This window comes from Dipodomys merriami, unplaced genomic scaffold, assembly GCF_024711535.1.
Source record: "Dipodomys merriami isolate MVZ:Mamm:240054 unplaced genomic scaffold, mDipMer1.0.p SCAF_32, whole genome shotgun sequence".
Lineage (NCBI taxonomy): Eukaryota > Metazoa > Chordata > Mammalia > Rodentia > Heteromyidae > Dipodomys > Dipodomys merriami.
The window spans coordinates 10901815-10922505 of NW_027204715.1; the positions used below are offsets into that span (position 1 = coordinate 10901815).

The window sequence follows — 20691 nt, forward strand, 5'->3', positions numbered from 1 at the left end:
CTGTCTTGATATTCTCGCTCTCTCTCACTTCTGGTGATATCATCTGACCTCTGTCCCTTACAGTCCCCTACATGATGTCATATGCAATTCAATGATGGAGTTGGCCACATTAGTGGCCAAATCTGCCGGACCATGGACTTCTAGCCTCTAAAATTGTGAGCTAAAATTAATGTCACTTTTTTTTTGGTTGATGGGGCTTGAACTCAGGGCCTGGGTGCTGTCCTTGAGCTCTTTAGCTCAAGGGTAGTGCTCTACCACTTTGAGCCACAGACCCATTTCTGGTTTTGGAGTGGTTAGAGATAAAAGTCTCACGGGGACTTATCTGCCTAGGCTGGCTTCAAATCGAGTTCCTGAGATGGCAGCTCTTGAGTAGCTAGGATTACAGGCGTGAGCCATTGGTGTGCCTGGCTACAAATGTCTTCACTTTTTAAGAAAGCTTCAGTATCTTGCAGTTCAAGCTGGATGGTACAAAATGTTATGCCTAGCTCCTCTTCTCTTTACGAAATATGCAAAGCCAGGTATGGTGTTATTGCAATAGGATATGGATGTATAAGATGATGAACCCATATGTTCAGATGACAGACATGCTAGAGATTTCCAAAAGAAAAATGGTTCTTTATCTGATAATCAATAGGCCAAGGACAACACTATTAAAGCAATAACAAGAACCCATATAAGAAGTGTTGCCCATTCTTGAATCCCCACAATAAATGAGAACAGTGTAGAGCCTTGAGCTGAAGAGCTGAGGGACAATGCTCAGGCCCAGAGTTCAAGCCCCATGACCAACAAAAATAAATAAATAAATAAATAAATAAATGAGAACAGTTCCCACTGATAGAATCAAATGCTGTTGACCAACATCAATGAAACAGGATACAATCTACAATCCTTCCGCCCTGAATATTGCCCTTCTCACAGATGTTCAGCTGAACAAACTTCCCAAAGCGACTGGAGTTGTTGTTGTACACTGTCTTCGCGTTGCCGAAAGCTTCCATGATGGGACTGAGAAAGGAATGAGGGCAACAGAGAGTATTAATCAGATCGGAAGACAGCAAAAGCATTCCTCACAAATGCCAAAATACACGAACATAAGAAAAACCTGCAGCCGAAAGGACCTACGGTGACCATTTAAAGAGCCAGATTTTTCCAAACACTTGCTCACATGGCTTTGTCCTGATTGAAGGAGTGTACAACTAGTTGTGCTGGTGAAGGAAGGAACACAGCCCAGGTCTACAAGGGCGTGGCCCTGCACAAGTGAGCTTTGGCTGATACATGTGATCCAAGGCTTGAACAGAAAAGCCTGCCTTCAAATTCTAGAAGCTGAAAAAGTCCCAGAACAGGTATTGCCCATTGGTTATACATCCTGGAAGCAATCCATTGAACTCTTTAGATCTTTTCTAATTGCAACACAGAGGTTGGTGAACTTTTTCCTACAAGGGACCAGTTAATAAATGTTTTAGGCTTTGCAGATCATGTGGTCTCTGTCGCAAGCACTTAGTTCTGCCTCTAGAGCTAAAATATGTAGCTAGAAACAATACAAATGAGGGTGGCTGGGTCCCAAAAACACCATTTACAAAAGAAAATTTAAAAAAGCTGTTGGCGGGAGATGAAAACATCTGGAGACAGACAGTGGTGAGGGTTGCACAATAATGTGAACGAACAATGCTACTGAGCTGGGCGCTGAAAACCAGCTACCATTTTAAGGTATGTATGCTCAACTACAATTTTTAAAATTAAGTGTTTCAAAATGCATCCAGACACTGGTGGCTCACATCTGTAATCTTAGCTACTCAGGAGGCTGAAATCTGAGGATTGTGATTCAAAGCCAGCCCAGGCAGCAAAATCTGTGAGACTTATCACCAATGAACTAGAAGCAGAGGTGTGGCTCAAATGGCAGAGTGTCAGCCTGAAGTAAAAAAATCTAAGGGGGTAACAATGCTTGATAGGAAATGTACTCATGCCCTTACTCATGTTACTGTAACCTCTCTGTACAGTATCTTTACAATAAAAAAAATTTTTTTTTAAATCTAAGGGATAGCAAGCCCCGGGTTCAAGTTCCATTACCCATACCTTACCTATACCAGAAAGAAAAGGAAGACGTTGCAATGCTTGCTTTTAAAAGAAAAAGCAAGGAAAAACACATGGACTTCGGCTGTAATTTGCCAATGTCTGGAATAACTGGTTGAGTAATAAGTATCAGTAATGTTCCTACTGGTTCTAAAACTTCATAAGGCCCAAACTAGACACGAGGCATCACAAATGACAACTCAGGGCTAGCCACTCTGCTCATAGGGAGCCCTCCAGGGCTGAACGCTGACCCAACCCTCCTCCACCCTCTGAACGCTCAGTCCTCCCTCCCACAGCAGTTGGGGGTAGAAGCTTCAGCTGATAACAGGCTGTAGGTCAACTTTGTTCTTTACACAAACTTCTACCCTTGTGCCCCGTCTAACCCAGTCCTTCAGAAACGTGGGCTGCTGGAGTCAAGGTCCCAGGAGGAAAGAGGCGATAGCCCACTATCCAGCACCAGTCAGTCACCATTCCTAAGTGACCCAATGGAAAAGGGTCAGGAGCGTCTTCACCGGGAAGCAGTTGTGACTGAGGTTAATAGAAAACACTAGGTGTACTTCAAAATCGTTACAAAGGAATTATATCAAAGAAAAACTAGACTAAACTTTAACTAGACTAATAGGTAACCATTTAACGATCCCATGCCAGGAAGAAAAGTGAATCCTATTGGCTGGGAATGAGGAAGTTGATAAATGAAATACCTGCTTTCAAGAATCGCCTGTTCAACGCAGGATGTCTTCTCCTTTAAGGACAAGTCCAAAGACTGTTGGCTGATGGCAGAGAGAAACTTGAGGATCAACTTGGTGCTTTCCGTTTTGCCCGCTCCACTCTCGCCACTGCAAGACACAGATTTTTGAGCTTCTAAGACTGACTCTGTTTAAACATCCAGCCTCAACAGATCGGCTGTTGGCGAGAGGTGGTGGCGGCTGGAGAAACTGGGCAGGGGAGTTGAAAATGCTTGTTGTAAATGAGCTGAATTGGATGCAAGCAAAAGCCCTTTCTCCTGCAGGCTCCAGGTCTGGTCTTGCATGAGCCTCTCTCTGCACATCATAGAAACAGACTGTCTTATTACCTTCTTACCAGAATGCCATCGGTACGCAGCGTACCTCACTGGGCTTTGCAAATTTCAGATCTTTCTTTGTCCCTGAGTATATCCCAAATACATCAATGTCACTCAGCTCATGGCAGAAGCTTGTTAAGTAGTTGTTTCATGAATGAGCACAGGAAAGGTAACATGGGTAAATATGCACAGGAATGAAAGAATTCATTAGTACTGGGGAAGTCATGAGGGAATGAATCCAAAGGTATGAGACCCTCATTAAATCACTTTCTCCCCATGAACCCTGCCAGAGAGGCGGGTCTGAGCTGAATACCAGGTGTGTCTGATTCTAGAGTCACACATTAGTAATGAGAGAGTTAGAGAAAAAACTAGGTGGCTAGGGAGAGATTGTGGCCCCCATGGAGACAACCGTAGAGCAGACCAGGGTGCTCTGCCCCTTGGGAAGGGTGGACGATGATCCAACCAGATACCTGGACAGACAAGCCTGGCCCCAAAGCAATCTAAAAGGGGGAATTCACAAACACCAATTTCCCGTTCTCACTGTCTTGCCTTGAGAAGTCTGTCCTCTGCTCCTCTTCCTGCCTTGGAGGTGGGCGGGCAAGATCTCATGCAACATGACCTGACCAGGCTCTACCAGCCGGGGGTCCTGGCTGAGGGTACACCAACCCGCCAGTGGCCGGCCAAGAAACTCCTCTGACTTCTTATTCGCTCTCTCTTCTGCTGTCTCTAGCTGTCTTTCTGGCCTTTCAAACCTTTCTGGTCTCATAATTCTTTATTTGGTGAAGAGAAAGAACCCCAAGCCTCTAGACAGCATCAGTGACAGATCAAGTTCAACTGTTCAAAGCCAAAGACAAGAACAGGGGTTGGGAGGTAGCTTGGTGGTAAAGCGCTTGCCTAGCAAGTGCAATGTCCTGGGTTTGATCCTCAGTACCAAAAAAGGAAAGACAAAAAAAAAAAAAAAAAAAAACAGTAAAAAAAAACCCAAAACACCAAACCACAGGGAAGAGCAGGAAGAGAAAATGGACCGTCAAGGTCACCTGAGGAGCCCTGGAAGCAATACTCAAGAACTTCCCTGAAAGACACACAGAGTAGCCACTGCACTCACTATGTGGTGAGTGGTAGTCAGGTTCTGGACATGCAAAGGTCCTGGGGCTGCAGAAGAAAGTATGGAGATGGAAGAATGAGAAGGAAAAACCCAGCTGATTTTTCTTTAGATGTTCTATGGGGAGAACGGAAGCAGCATCGAGACCAATGTGTACAAGAAAATTAAAGTAAGAGGGTCAGGAACAGCAGGCAGGTTGACGGCCGCTCCGTGGTGGGACTGACAGAAGAGTCCGTGTTAAAGAGAAGTCCTCGTGGAGTGGAAGACCCAGGGCATTATCAGGAGAGGACTGATGCCGAAACTGTGGTGCATGATTAAGCACATGTACTGAGAGAGAGGAAGTGACTCAGAGATGACACCCCAGCGCCAGCTGGACCCCCAGGCCTCGGGGATTCCCCAGTGGTCCAGGCTCATCCCAGTCTACCCAGCCCCCGGTGCACCATTCGGGCCGGGCCTGGGAAGGTGTCCTAATTCCTCCCAAAGAAAACATCTGGAGAAGGGTGCTGAGGGCCGCTGGCCAGGTCTCCCAACGCACCACAAGACATGCAGAAACGCAGACAGCAAATAGCTCAGAATCCACGCCTAGCTTGAGATCATGAAGCCAAAGCCAAGAAAACCAGAGATAAGACCAGAAGGAGTGGGTTGAATTCATAACCTAGACGCTGCCCTGCCTTGTGGTATTTGAGATAATAGAAGATATGCGCACTCCAGGCCCGGATGGCTGGCACGTTCATTATCAGCACTCAGAATCATCTAGCATGAGGGTTAGCATTCCTCTTTACAGGCCTGGTCCTGGCACAACCCCGGGGTTGGCATTAGGGAGGTATCTGACAATAATGCACAAAATGAGCAACACAGAATTGCAGGAAATATGTCAATAACTGTCTGCATTCCAGAAAACATACAGACCTAGGAGTTGTTGATGACTGAATTACTAGAGAGAAAAAGAGACTAAAGGACTAACTTCTCGGGTTAAAATGAGTAAGGAAGAAACCTGCAACTTTCCCAAACCCATCTCTTTCTCTTCTAGCACACAGAAGAACCTGACATTTTTACCTTTCCTATAGTGTAGGGAAGTTGGAAGAGAAGGTAATTGAAAAAAAAAAAAAAAGAGGCCAAGCCCCTGTGGCTCACACCTGTAATCCTAGCTACTCAGGAGGCTGAGATCTGAAGATGGCAGTTCAAAGCCAGCCTGGGCAGGAAAGTCCATGAGACTCTTATCTCCAATTAACTACTCAGATAAACTGGAAGGGTGACTGTGGCTCAAGTGGTAGAGCACTAGTCTCGAGCACAGAGAGGCTCAAGGACAGAGCTCAGGCCCTGAGTAAGCCTTAGAAGACTGGGGAAAATAAAACAAAAACAAAAAAACCAACCAGGGAGCTGGCACTGGTGGCTCATGATTGTAATCCTACCTACTCGGGAGGCTGAGATCTGAGGATTACAGTTCAAAGCCCGCTCAGGGAGGAAAAGTCTGTGAGATCTTTAATCACCAAAAAGCCAGAAATGGAGCTATGGCTCAAGTGGTAGAATGACAGCCTTGAGTGATAAAGCTAAGGGACAGTGCCCAGGCCTCGAGTTCAAGCCTTAATATTGGCGCGCGCGCACACACTCTCTCTCTCTCTCTCTCTCTCTCTCTCTCTCTCTCTCTCTCTCTCTCTCTCTCCAAGGAGCTGAGAATTGGCCAGAGAAAAAGGAGGATTGCTTTGAAAAAAAAGAACAGAGACAGTTTGCTGGACAAGGAGTAGGCTACAGAGAGTTCAGAACCAGATTTGCACCCTTTACTAAGATGGAACAATGGAACATGATAGAAATTTCTGAATAGTAACAATATTTATCATCGAGGAGGAAAAGTCAAGGAATCAGAGATGGATGAATGTCTTTAGGAAAGCAAGGAAAAAGTACTCTGTAAGTGCTGGCTTGTCTTTTACTAGTGCACATTAGTGGCAGTTTTTTAGATGCAGACAGCAAATTAAGGCCCTTGGAGTTTGTCTGCTGCCTGTGTTTATAAATAAAGTTTTATTGGGACCAGGTCTATTGCATCACATTTGTCCATGAGTGCTTTTGAGCTGCGAGGGAAGTTATAAGAAAGGTATATTTAGCCACTAGATGTGGCAGGTCCCTTATTTGTGTGATTTCATGTGGCAGGTCCCTTATTCGTGTGATTTCAAAGTTTCCTTTTGTTTTAGCTAAACGTTTTTGGAAAAACAAAACAACAGAAATGCAAACTAATGTGCCTAGAAGTGTTCCTGTCCTGTCATTTTCATCCTTTCAAACTGTGCATTATGACCTGGAGCTGAGCATGCAAAAATATGTCTGCCATCTTCCCTTTCTGAACTATGGCCTCAACTGAGTATGCTCAGAAACATATAGGCTTTAAACAGAGCATGTGCAGAAACACAGCCACTCCCAAAGGTTTTCCTATCTGAACAGGTTAGGCTTTTTTTTTTGTTGGTCATGGGGCTTGAACTCTGGGCCTGGTGCTATCCCTGCGCTCTTCAGCTCAAGGCGAGCGCTCTACCACTTGAGCCACAGCGCCACTTCCGGTTTTCTAGTGGTTTATTGGAGATAAAGAGTCTCATGGACTTTCCTGCCTGGGCTGGCTTTGAACTGTGATCCTCATATCTCAGCTTCCTGAGTAGTTAGGATTATAGGCATGAGCCACTGGCGCTGGGCATGTTTTGGGTTTTTTTTTTTTTTTTTTACTTTATATTTACAAAGACACAAACCCATTAAGCTCAGTACAAAACCTAAAATATATATGCTTTGGCTCTTTATACATTAATTTTGTTGATATTTGATGCTCAAACGTTTCCCTTCCTGTGAGTCAAATTCCTCTGAGTCACAGGATTTTCTCAAAAAATGAATCATCATCTTCTGGCTTGCTAGAAGAGTTGGGGAACTTTTCTAGGGTCTCAAGGAATAAGGCTGAAGGCCTTAGCAATCCAAATAAAGCCCTTTAGGTATGATCTTACACAGGAAGTAGGACTCAGTTAATGTCACAGAATCTGCAGTTCAAATCCCGTGGCTTTTTAACTATAAGCTAAAGTCTCTTTAGCAAGTCATTCACCAGAAAACTCTTGAGGTTGCTTCGAGGCTTACATTGGTAAGATTTTCAGTTCCCTTTCTCTTCTCCCACCTCCACCCCATCTTGTTCTGGAGCTGTATTATGTGACCACGAGCTAGGCACATGTCCTGTTTCAGCCCTTCTAATTCAGGCTTGTTTTGTTCAGCATTCCAAAGTCATCATTTCTAGACATACTTCTAGAAACAGCAAAGACCAAACACCCAATTATCATTCCAGGATATCAAAGACACAGTTCAGAAGAAATTGCTCCAGTTCAGGGAAAACTCAAAACACACAAAGCAAGCAAAGATTCAGAAGCAACGGTCACACCCAGTGATTCACCTCTGACTGACAGCTGCTGAATGCAAGCCTTCTATTGGCCCTAGTCTGGGGTACTGAGGTACAAAGACAACTAGCCTCAGGCCTTGCACACTGGGAGACAAAATGATGGGAGTTCTGCACTAGGCTAAGGCCAGAGCAAATCAAAATGGGTCACTCTGCTAAAGACCCACAATCCAACAATGGAGGCTTTAGAGAAGTGGGTAAAGTCTGAAACTGACTAGGTTTTCTGAAAACAGGAGATTCCTCCAGTCTATCTGAGTCAGCACTGTAAGGAAGTATCCTTTGCTTCTATGCTGACAAAACACACAAAAAAACCTAACCCGATAAACCCTGGTGTTAACCAGTAACCTTTCCTCTGGTGTGTTTCCTTCTTTCCATCTGACACACCCTCTGTTTTGCTATTCCCAGTGGGAACTGTTATGCTATTTTGTTTGCAGCACTGAGGCTGCTCAATTCATAAAATTCAAGGAAAAGCCAAACTGAGGGCTGAGGGTGTGGTTCAAGTGGTAGAGTGCTCACATAGCATTTTTCTATTCAAACCCCATCTCATACCACCATCACCACCAAAAAGAAAGAAAGAGAGAGAGAGACAGAGACAGAGACAGAGAGAAAGAAAGAAAGAAAGAAAGAAAGAAAGAAAGAAAGAAAGAAAGAAAGAAAGAAAGAAAGAAAGAAAGAAAGAAAGAAAGAAAGAAAGAGAGGAAGAAAGAAAGATCAATCTGGGCACCAGAGGCTCATGCCTAAAATCCTAGCTACTCAGGAGGCAGAGATCTGAGGATCTCAGTTTGAAGCCAGCCTGGGCAGGCAAGTCTGTGAGATTTTTATCTCCAATTAACCACCAGAAAACGTGTTGTGGTTCAAAGTGGTAGATTGCTACCATTGAGTGAAACAGCTCAGGGATAGCACCTACGCCCCCTGAGTTCAAGCTCAAGGACTAAATAAATAAATAAATAATAAAAAGAAAGAAAGAAAGGAAAGAAAAAAGAAACTAGATTAGCTCTATGAATACATTTGTGTCTTCTGACACTATCTCATGGCTCTCAAAAGGTCCTACACACACACACACACACACACACACACACACACACACTCACACACACACACACACACACACACACACACACACAGAGTGTACTGTATTTTGCCCATGTAATATATGAAAAAACTAAAGTCAAGGTCAAATCAATTATATGCACAAAAATTCCCAAGTAGGATCTAAATAAATACAGCTTTCTATTTTTATGTATTTAAAACTGTGACAGCATAAGCTTCCATTTACGGACACATGCAAAAAAATAAATGTAGAATTTGAAAGCAACAATCTTGAAGAAACCAAGATCAAAGAAAGAGGCATGGACTGGAAGCCTAGAGCTTGGCATAGCCATCACACATCTGGAAACCCTGGCCAAATGGCAGCGAATAAAGCCATAAAATCCTGTCTACTTTTCAATAGGTTTATTTCCTAATTATTTTTATTTGGGTGACTGGAGTTGAATTTCTGATTGTAGACACTAGCATTTTTAAGTAGTAAGTCACATTGTGTCCACCAGGGGGCAGAGCATGTCTAAGAAAATCTAAACAGGGCCACTGGACCCAGCCATGTTCACTTAAATTCTGTTTTCTTTTAATTCTCACATCTCCTCTCAAAAGGAGGGGGAGGAGGAAGAGGAAGAAGAGATGAAGAGGAGGAAGGGGAGGAGAACCTGCCAGAAAGATTTATTAAAAACAAAACACATTTTGGTGAGAAATTATTCGTTAGTCCTTTTTCCTGAGTTAATTTAGGAAAATATAGCTACTCTTTCACAAAAGCATTACATTCAGGAGCTTCGGATGGGAAACCTCAGCCCAACCCCCTTATTTTCAAATACCACAATATGTAGCATGAAAAAGCCAAGCCTTTTCTATGTTAAACACACACACACACACACACACACACACACACACACACACACACACACACACACACACCACAACATGCATCCACAATGATCACATTTGATTTTTTGTTTTCTCTCTAAATTGCTCTGCTTAGCTAGCAATCTATTATTCATACTTTCGTTTTTCTCCACTGAAAGCAATAAACACAAGCTGTTATTAGTGACAAATATTTAAATACTTAAAGTGTGGTGAATATTTTCATATTCTTAAAATACAGTAAGTTCTCTTTCTAGTATTCTTCTGACATTATATATTCTAAGAAAATAACCTTAAATTCCAACTCCAAATTTTGTATGGAGTTACTGAAAAATCCACAAGGAAGTCAGGTGTAGTGGCAAACACACCTATTATTCTAGCAGTGGGGAGGCTGAGAGAGGAAGAGTTTGAGTTCAAGGTCAGCCTGGGCTATTCATACAGTGAGACCTTGTCTTAGCAAACAAGTCTACACAGCCACCCCACTCAGTCTTGTTGGAATCTCGGCAGGGACAGACTGGTTGGGACAAAACAAAAACCCACCAGCAGTTCTTCTGAATCACTTTATTAGGGACATTATTCTTAAAAGCTCTATTGCTATATTAAGCAAGCAAAAGGCTTCACTCTGATTAACTGAAAAATACCATCGTCGATATACTTTCAGAGAAAAAAATAAGTTCAGTCCTTCAAACATACTTGATTCCTTTTTTTTTTGGTCGGTTGTGGGGCTTGATCTCTGGGCCTGGGCGCTGTCCCTCAGCTCTTCAGCTCAAGGCGAGCGCTCTACCACTTGAGACACAGAGCCACTTCTGGTGTTCTGGTGGTTAATTGGAGATAAGAGTCTCACCGACTTTCCTGCCCAGTCTGGCTTTGAACTGCAATCCTCAGATTTCAGCCTCCTGAGTAGCTAGGATTACAGGCGTGAGCCATGGGCACTTGGCAGAGATTCCATTTAAAAAAAAAAAGAAATAGAGAACCAACAAAGACCATGGGTAAAAAGTGCCAGTAGGAACACCGCCCCTGCAAAGCATTTTCTCTGTGGCACCTGTAGATAGACATTGCTATCAAGTGCTCGCATCAAAGGTTCATGGCTTGATGCTTGAAAAGTCACAGCATCCAGCACACCACAACCCTTCCGGATCTGTCAGCCATTACTTCCAAATCTGTCACCCATTTTCAACCAGACACCACAGGGATGGCATAAGCACATTTCAGATGTCTGAGTTAGGGGCACCGTCCATTTCCCTTGCCCCCCCTCTAGCACCCGTGTCCTCCTACACAAGCAGGATGGCGTCCTTAAGGGAGAGCGGGGAGGAAGACTGCATGCGCATGCTCCGCTCAGTCCTCTGCTCTGCTCTTCACCAGGGAGCTGGCTTCCCTCAGCGGCCGCAGTCACCAGTTACCTGGATGGACCCACGACCAGGTGGCTCTGTCTAAACTGGGCAGCGCAGGTGGCCTTCCTGATTGGCTAGAAGTCTAAGGTTGACACATGGCTGTCCATCTGTCTCCTGTGTCTTACGTCTAATGAATTGGCAATCCAGGAAATTGGGACTCTTTATACTGTCCTCACCCCCTTTCTTTCCCTTTCCTTTTGAATGCTAAACTTCTGCTGCCACAGGTTAGGACTAGAAAGTCATTTAAAATAGAAGTCAAAACCACTTTTTTGGGGGGGGGAGGGGGAGAGCAATCGTGGGGCTTGAATTAGGGCCTGAACTTTTTTGCTCAAGACTAACACTCAACCACTTTGATCCAATGCTTCACTTCTGGTTTTCCGTAATTGCAGACAAGAGTCACAGATTTTCCTGCCTGGGCTGGCTTTGAGCCACGATCCTCAGATCTCAGTCTCCTGGGTAGGTAGGAATACAAGCGTGAGCCACCGGCACCCGGGCTAAAACCTTTCACAAAGGAAGTTCAGCAGCGTAGAGTTCTCAGGAACCGCCATGTTCCAGGAATGCCCACCTGCAAGGATAAATGAAGAAGTGCTTCGACAACATCGGAGGCCTCCCTATAAGTGGCATTTGTCACCTCTGCTCTGGTTGTCACGCAGAGTGTTCTCATCGTTATTAGTAAGCTAGGTGGTAGCTCTCCCCTGTAATCCCAGATACTCAGGAGACAAGACTGGAAGATAGAGGTTCAAAGCCAAACCTGGCCAAAACAGTCTGTGAGACTCCAATTAACCAGCAAATGCTGTACTGCCAATATGGTTCAAGTGGTGAGTGAGGAAAGAGTACAAACTCCCATATGGTTAAAATAATCAGTAACAATTGGAAAAAACCAGCAAGAAGATGCAGGGAGATGTCACATGTGATGTTTAAATTAGGTAAAAATGAAAACTAAGAAGATCTGGGTGTCAATGGCTCATGTCCGTATCGCAATTACCCAGGAAGCTGAGGATGGAGGTTCAAAGCCAGACCAGGCAGGAAAGTCCACGGAGACTCTTATCTCTAATTAACCAGCAAAAAGCCAGAAGTGAAGCTGTGGCTCAAATGGTAGAGTGCCAACCTTGAGTGAAAAACCTGTGTAAGAGTGTGAGGCCTTCAGTAGGGGCACAAACAAGTATTGTGTGTGTGTGTGTGTGTGTGTGTGTGTGTGTGTGTGTGCGCGCGCGCGCGCTTTACTTTTATACAGTTCCTAGTAATAAAGATTTCCTGGTTCTTTAATTTAAAAAAAAATGAAGCTAGGCTTTGTTTAAAAAGCGAGGCTGCCCCCAAATTAAAAAAATGGGAATAAACATTCCTTTAGGCTTTCTCAAATCCCACACGGGGCAGCGCCGCCCCTGGGTAATTTAGAAGTGACCTCCAGGAGCAAGCATACCCTTACTAAACATCCTTAAGAATTCCGTCACCTTATCATAGATTAGAAGAAAAAAAGTTGTTCGCAAATACAAGCGGTCTAGAATCCAGAGAACATTTTAAATTTGAAAGGATTTGGCAAAGCAAGCCCTGAAAGCAAATGCGGGGAGGGGAGACAAAAAAAAAAAAAAAGAATGAACGAACGAATGAATGAGTGAATGGGAGAGAAGGGAGCGGTAATTGTGAGCACAGGGCCAGCCCGGAGGGCCCTCGGGGTCGGCTCCCGGTTCCCTGCGGGCTGCGCCCCTCCAGGCGGCCCGGAGCCGCGGGTTCCAGGCCGGCTGCAGGGCGGCTGTGCGCGCGGCAGGGCGGCACGCGAGTGCGCGCGCGCGCGCGGAGCCCGGGCGCCCCGGCCCACCCCGGCCTCCCCGGCCCGGCCCTGGGTGCCTCGGTTTACCTGATGAGCACGCACTGGTTGTCGTGGCGCCTCCACAGGCAGCGGTAGCACTCGTTGGCGATGGCGAAGATGTGCGGCGGCAGCTCGCCCAGGTGGCGCCGGCTGTAGCGCTCCATGGTGGCGCGCTCGTACAGGCCGGCGATGGGCCGGTAGGGGTTCACCGAGGCGATGATGGAGCCGATGTAGGTCTGCGGGGCGGGCAAGGCACAGGGGCAGGCTGCGTTACCGCGGGGCCCGGCTGGGCGCGTGGTCCCCCCCTCCCCGCCCCGGGCCGCGCGCCACTGCGGACGGCGCCACCGCGCAGGGCCCCGCGCGCCCGGGACGGGAGGGCGGCTCGGGGAGCAGGGCCCGCGCGGCGAGCCCAGCTGCGGGAGGTCTGAGGATCGCGGTTCAAAGCCAGCCCCGGCAGGAAGTCCCCGAGACGCCTACCTCCCATCAACAACCAAAATGCAAGGTGGAGCTGTGGCCCAAGTGGTGGAGCGCTAGCATGGAGTGAAAATGCTCCAGGACAGCTGTGCCAGGCCCTGTGCCAGGCCCAGTACTGGTGCAGAGAGAGAGAGAGACAGACAGACAGAGAGACAGAGAGACACAGACACACAGACAGAGCATTTATTTGGTCTGTCTCTGGCTTCCTGTGCCCAAATGTCCTCTTACAAGGACACCCATGAATTAGGGGCCCTTTTGATAGCTATCTTCTCTCTCTCCTTCTCCTCTCTCTCTCCTTCTCCTCTCTCTCTCTCTCTCTCTCTCTCTCTCCTTCTCCTCTCTCCTTCTCCTCTCCCCTCTCCCTCTCCCTCTCCCTCTCTCCCTCCCCCCCCTCTCTCTGTGACCCCGTCCGGTCAAGTCTCCATCCCCTTTTCACATTGGCTATTTCCAAGGTAGGGTCAGGCCCATGTCCAGGCTGGTCAAGGCTTCTCCATCTTTCTACTCGTGTTTCCCCTCATGGCTGAGATGGCTTGTGTGAGGCACAGCACCCTGAGGCATGCCCCATCACACACAGCCACTGACTAAGCTGGAGTCTCTCTTTTAGGCCAGGCTACCTTCTTAACTCTGAGTTCCCCAGGCCTTTCCTGCCAAAGTCAGGATAGCAGTGGCTTTGTCTTAAATTATGCTATTCTTAGGCGTACAACAACCTGAGAGGCTTGCACTAGTACTATATATATTTGGTCAAAGGAGGAAAGTGAAGCATAAGGAAGAAATTTTGAAAACAAGAGCAGCACCAAGAAATGGTAGAGGTGAGATTTGAACCCAGGCAACCGAATTTCAGAGCCTCCTCTAACCACGTTTATGAAAGTATAACAGTCCTACTGAGAAAAACCAAAAGCAAACAACAACAAAAAACAAGCAAGACACAAAGTCCTAACATCCTGAGAACATCTGTACCATATTACAACAATTTGTAGTCATTTATATTCATACTAACTGCCAGGAATATTGAGCAAAGTATCTTATGTTCCACACAACTCTTCAAATGTAATAAGGTCTACATTTTGGAAATAATTTGAACTCAAAATGATTAAAAACATAAATGCTATTATCACAGCAATCGTGCTCACAGAAACAAAAGTGCTCAAGATAAAAACACACTCAAATACTTGTATATCATGTTCACCGCAGCACTATTCACACCAGAAAAACAAAACAAAAAACAAATGCCCTTCATCGAATCAATGGATAAACAAAATGTGGAATATCTACACAACAGAATATTATTCAGCCAGAAAAAAGGAATGAAGAACCAATACAATTCGATATGCTCTACTATGTAGATCAGGCCCGAAAACATTCTAAATTTTAGAAGCCAGACATGGATCCAGAGTAAGTAAATCCACAGAGGAAGAAAGTAGTGGTTGCTAAGCAACAGAGAGGGTGTGTGTGTGTGGGGGGAGGGGGGATGATGTGCTTCAATGGGGACCATAATATGGGGGTGAAAGACAAAACCACCAAAGTTAGTTTAATAGCAGGAAGATCATTTGGTCACAGTCAGTAACCCAAATGGCTCTTCTCTCTAGGGCTTATGTACATTTCCAAGAACCATACTAAGATGCATAGGAGGGCAACCATGCCTTGCTCAAGTATCAATCAAGCTCAGTGAGTTCTCATGAAGCAAACACAGTCCCTTACCATCACACATGGTGGAGAAATGAAGACTTGGATAAACATAGGGCTAAAGAGTAGACTCAACCACTGTATGCAAGGAAGCCTTGATTTCCCTGATTTGATGGGAAATGTCTGCAGGGTGCAGCATGGTCCTTGTGTCCTTCAGGATGGTGTCAGTGATTGAACAATTTCTTGGGGGAGCTTTGGTCTTACTCAGGCCCCGGGCCTGGACAATGACGTTCACAGTGAGCAAGGCAGAGGCTGGAGCCTCGGCCGTCTGATTGGCCACTCCCCTCAGCTCTGCCCAGCCAGCCAGCTGCTCCCATGACCATGAAGGAGAACGAAGCTGAGGCTCAGCCAAGGTGCTGATGAGGAGCTTGGCCGTAGACATGAGCCACTGGCTCCAAGTTCCATTACATCTTCTCAGGTAAGTTATTAGTAAAGAGAATGAAAAACCTTCAAGGCTGCCTGCTCTGAAGCGTGTGGCAGTCCTTCCTGCTCCAGGATCTGCTTTTATAGCTAGAACTCAAGACCTGCATTGAACCCCACCCCCCACCCCAACCCTACCTCCAAGATGTGCCCTGGCAGATGAAGAGATATTAAGTATAAAATAAACAGTTGCACTCAGTGGTACCCGGCTCTATCCCCATGTGACTCTCTACCACATAGACAATACTAGCGGGCCCTACCCATTTTATGGTCTACCTACCAACATTCATCCCTCATCCCCCTTTTTGGGTGGTACTAGGGTTTGAACTCAGGGCCTTGCTCCTGCTAGGCAGGCACTGCACTACTTGAGCCACACCCTTACTACTTCATGCTTTAGTTATTTTTCAAATAGGGAGGTCTTGTGTTTTATTGGCTGGCTTGCTATTTGTGCTTGTTGTATAACTGGGACAACAGGTGTGCGCTACCTATCCAGCTTATTGGTTGAGATGAGAGGCTCACTAACAAACATTCTGCCTGAGCTGACTTCAAACCACCATCTTCCTAAGCACAAGCCACTCTGCCCAGCCCCTGACATCTGAGTCTTTAAAAAAACACTGTGAAAAAACAACTGAAACTGACAGTTTAGATGGTTATTTAATTCTCCAAACAAAGACAGACCAAAAAAGCAAACAGGCAGGAGCAGGGGGATGGGGCATACAGAGGTTTGGTTTTGCAAGATGAAAGATCCTGGGATTACCGCCTAACACTGGCTATGTACTTTAATGCTACTTAATGATATGCTTCAAGAAAAATGTTCTAGAAATATGACAGCACTTGGTGCTGGGCGGGGGAGGGGAAAAAGACTTTTAGATTTTCAGGGATGAAATAATCTTACTAGAGGTCAAATGATTAATAAGTACCCTATATGTCACAGATAATAATGCATTCTGCAGCTGAGCGCCTGTGTACTAACAGAGACGTCAAAAAGCCTGGTTTAATTTGAACCCAAATTCATTCATCTGAAATCTCTTCACTAAAAAAAGAAAAAAAGGTAAGGAAAATGTAAAATGTGTATCTGCTTAATAGAAAGCCTGACTTCTTTAGTTTTCTGCTTAAAGTTTATATGAAACCTTGTCCCACTCATAATGAAAATGCCTGTCTGAGGCTGTGAAGAGGTGGCGCAGCATTCCTCCTCGGGCATGGGGGGAGCTCTGGGCTGAACCCCACCACCACCACACACACAGGAAAGGAGAAGAACGAGAAAGGGAAGGAAGGTGGTTAATGGGAATATGAATGTCATGGACTTTCCTGCCTCCGCTGCTTTGAACTGGGATCCTGAGATCTCAGCCTCCTGAGTAGCTAGGATTACAGAGGTGAGCCACCAGCGCCTGGCTCCTTTCCCCTTTGTAAGATAAGTTATAAATAAGACTAGGAGCGCCTTCAAGGCTGCTTTCCCTGGACTCTGTGGCAGTCCTTCATACACATGATCTGTTTTTATAGCTGTAACTCAGACTTGAGTTTAATTTCCCCCTCCTAACACTTGTCCTGTGGATGGAATGATCCTTAAGTGTAAAATAAACAGCTGTACCTGACTAAGACCAAATACTCCAAGGTATGTGGCTATACCCTAGCAGGACTCTGGGAAGAAGAGGGGAGGGTAGAGAGGGAACCAGGAAGGGAGGGGAGGGGAGGGAACAAAGGAAGGCAGGCCATCCTTCCAGTACCTCTCTTCAGCACTGAGGTTCAACAAAGCTTCTACAGGAATGCTCCTGTTTTTACCATTTCACCTTGTCATTGACATTAGGTCACTGTATCCAGAAATTTCTTTAGTGTCAGAGGATTCTACATGATAGAACTAAGTGTGTAGGCTGCCCGAACAACATCAGCTAACATTTCATGACCCTATGGCCAAACGGCCTGCTTGCATAGCACAGCTCTCAGTGACTGGGGGCACCACCCAGCCATGCAGGATGTCATGTTCCAGACTCTTGGGATAGACAAAAAACCCAAAGAGACCCTGAGAGCCACGGCTGGCGAGCGGGAACCAGTTTGAACAGATGCCACACCATGGATGAAGAGGGACCGCCATCTACCAACACACAGAACTCTGCTCAGGTCCATCTCCATGTCTGGTACACTGCACCTTTGGGTCTAGAATCCATCCCTTCTCACTCCATCCAGGCTTCATTCAGGACTCACCTTTTTCTGACTGTTACCTTTTCCCCACAATTCCCATACAGTCTAGCTCCATTAACCCAACCTTCAAACAAGTGGTAAGAGCACAAGTCTTCATGGCACACAGCTGTGTATCATGAGTACTGTATTGGCCAAGGATGGGCTGCATAGACAGTGGTGTTCCCATAAGACTGTATTTGCCAGCCAGGCGCTGGTGGCTCATGCCAGCAATCCTAGCTTCTCAGGAGGCGGAGATCTAGGGATCACATTTCCAAGCCAGTGGAGGAGGCAAGTCCATGCATTTAGCCACCAAAAAGCTGAAAGTGGAGGTGTGTCTCAAGGTAGAACACCAATCTTGAGTGAAAAAGAAAGCAACAGTGACCAGGCTCTGAGTTCAAGTTCCAGTGCTGGCATGCATGTGTGTATACGTACACACCCATACATGGATACATACATACTGACATGACTATTTCCTAGGGACGTCACAGCCCTCTTCGTTTATATCATGTATTCTGCCATCCCTATGAGGACAAAAATGCCAAACAATGCATTTCTGAGTATTTTTCCCACTATGAAGCCACGCATAACTGTGGTCTCATTACAGGCTACCAAAGGCTGGTGAGCTTCAGTCCACGGGAAGATCTTTACCACAGGCCTTCTACTGTCCACGTCCACGAGTGTGCCAGAGGCACTTCACAATCTGCTAACATAGCAGTGTACCCAAAATGTAAGCATGGTAACACTTCACAACTGTCTCGTCAAAAAGAGCCAATGGTCGTATTCAAACTCTCAGAGGTGACAGTCAAAGACATCTCAGAGCCATCCTCCTCGATCTTCAATACACCAGAGCTCACTCTTCCTTTTGTCATGCATAGTGTTTGTCATAAAGCTTAGGAGGATCCAAAGAACTAACAGAATGTTTGCAGCACATGTAACACAAGTGAAAATGGCATGTGGAGAAAGCACAGCCTGGTGTCAAGTGAAAGCAAGACAAAGAGTCATAAGAAGTCTTCAGAGCTCCACGACAGCATTTGTTGCATGCTCCAATCAAGTACGGGTTTCATTACTGCTCCCCAGATGGCTACAAGGACTTCCTACAGCCAAGGACTGTGGACACAGGCAACTTCCAACCCTGGGACTGGGCCAGGTACCAGTTTCCTCATGGTGGGTTCCAAATTCCACAAGAATAAATAGCTTTTAATGCTTATTCAGAAATAGAAAGTACATCCTATTTTGCAATATATTAAAAAAAAACTTTTCTACTTAGAAAAGTTCCATACAACTCCCCGGCCCCCCCCATCACCCTACTTCCTTGCCCATTTTATTAATTTGGAACAGCTGTGGCATGTATTACTTAAAAATTGTTGGGAGAAATTTTGCTGCATTTCTGCAATTCCAAGTCTACTGATTCAAGTTTACAGAAGGATAGAAGTCAGGTGCGGGTGGCTCACACCTGTAACCCCCGCTAATCAGGAGGCTGAGATCTGAGGATCAGGCTCAAAGACAGCCCTAGCAGCAAAGTCTAAGAGATTCTTCTTTCCAGTAAAACACCAAAAAGCCAGAAGTGGAGCTGTGGCTCAAGTGACAGAGTATTATCCTTGAGCAAAAAAAGCTAAGGACAACACCCAATCCCTAAGTTTAAACCCTAGTACCGACATATACACATATAAGCACAGGAGTACAATAGTTCATTTGTAGCCTCCTACCAATAAAGCAGGTATAGTTTTCTACAACTTGCATATGTATATCAAAACACCATATTGCATATCTTAAATATATATGGTAATTTTGCTGTTGAAAGCATTGGGGTTTGAACTCAGGGCCTCCTACTTACTAGGCAAGTCTCTACTGTGAGTAACACCCTTCCCCCTTTTTAGCCAGTCTTATTTTTGACAGGATCTCACTTCCTGCTTGGGTGTCTGCCTGGAATATGATCCTCCTACTTCAGCCTTCCTAACTTGGATGACAGGTGCATGCGATCATGCCCAGTTTCTTCTGCTGTGATGGAGTCTTGCAGAGTTTTCTGCCTGGGCTGGCTTCAAATTGTGATTCCTTCCATTCTCAGTCTGAGAGATATAGATGTGAGCCACTGGCATATATATAGTAATATATAGTGATTTATTTTTCAAAAATCAAGTGTAAGTAACAAAATTTGCACTGACCCAATGGCTTCAATGATCAGTTAGAGAAATTGAAGGACCCATTCTACATGTGAGATTTCAGAATTCCAACCCAGGAACAGCTAATCTGGATGGCATGGCTTGGACAAGTCCAAAGACCTGAAATCCCTGGCCTGATGCTACCTCTCCTGGTACAGTGGGAAGCCCACTGATCAACATTTCTGATCAGTAATAGCAATAGATCCTCTATTATTATACAAAATTACCATTTGAAAGTGCTATCAAAATCAGAGGTATTTATGATTATTATTATTAATGAAAATAAAACCCCAATTGTTTTTTTAATTTTATGGTCCTGCAAAGCTGGAGGTTGATCAAAGGGGCTGAAATGCACTAGGGGAAACTGATTATTAAATTCAGCATCACAACTGCCTTTCCTAAAGGGAAGAGTTTATTAAGAAGTAGGCATCATTATCCAGATTTATTTCTCATTCACCATTCCTTCCTCTTTTTTTTGATCATCTCAGTTCAATATGGCAGTTTACTTTTTAAGTCTTTACTATGCACGCAGCTTCACGCTACTATTCATCCAGTCAATGCTTTGCTAGACATTGTCCCTTAGATGTTATAACTCAACACTGACAATGCTAGCCTATCCATCAGGTCTATCACACAGTCACAGCTCAACAAATGGCGTGGCGTCTAACCAAATGGGTAATCAATCCAGTAATCCTTATGACTTCAGCCTACTTGCTTACCAACTGCAGTTAAACACCTAGATCTCATTTCTTTGACCCAACCTTCCCTGATAGAGACCTTATCATTTTCCATTTGGTTTACTGGTTACTTCTCTTTTGGACCTGATTGCTGCTGCATTCATCCAACACTCTGTGTCCAGAAGGAGATGCCCCAAACTCATGTTTCAAGTTGATCACTGTAGTTTTCCTAAGTCAGTTCAAGTGTCATTAACTGACACCCAGGGCCTGTCTCCACCCACTCTTGGCCCACATTGGTAAGCAGCATCCTGAATGTGCTATAAGGAGAAATGCAACATGCTATTCTGTGCTTGAAA

General features: G+C 45.3%; 1 protein-coding gene across 2 annotated transcripts in view; it reads right to left on the minus strand.

Moving 5' to 3' along the window:
- Myo10 (myosin X) overlaps positions 1-20691 on the minus strand; it is a 196289-nt gene that overhangs the window by 101307 nt on the left and 74291 nt on the right. For both annotated transcript variants that reach the window (XM_070042211.1, XM_070042210.1), the window contains exons 4-6: positions 12796-12983; positions 2769-2903; positions 878-1002 (exon numbers count right to left, since the gene is read on the minus strand). In XM_070042211.1, coding sequence (XP_069898312.1) covers positions 878-1002; positions 2769-2903; positions 12796-12983 — 448 coding nt within the window. The remainder of the gene's footprint in view (positions 1-877; positions 1003-2768; positions 2904-12795; positions 12984-20691) is intronic.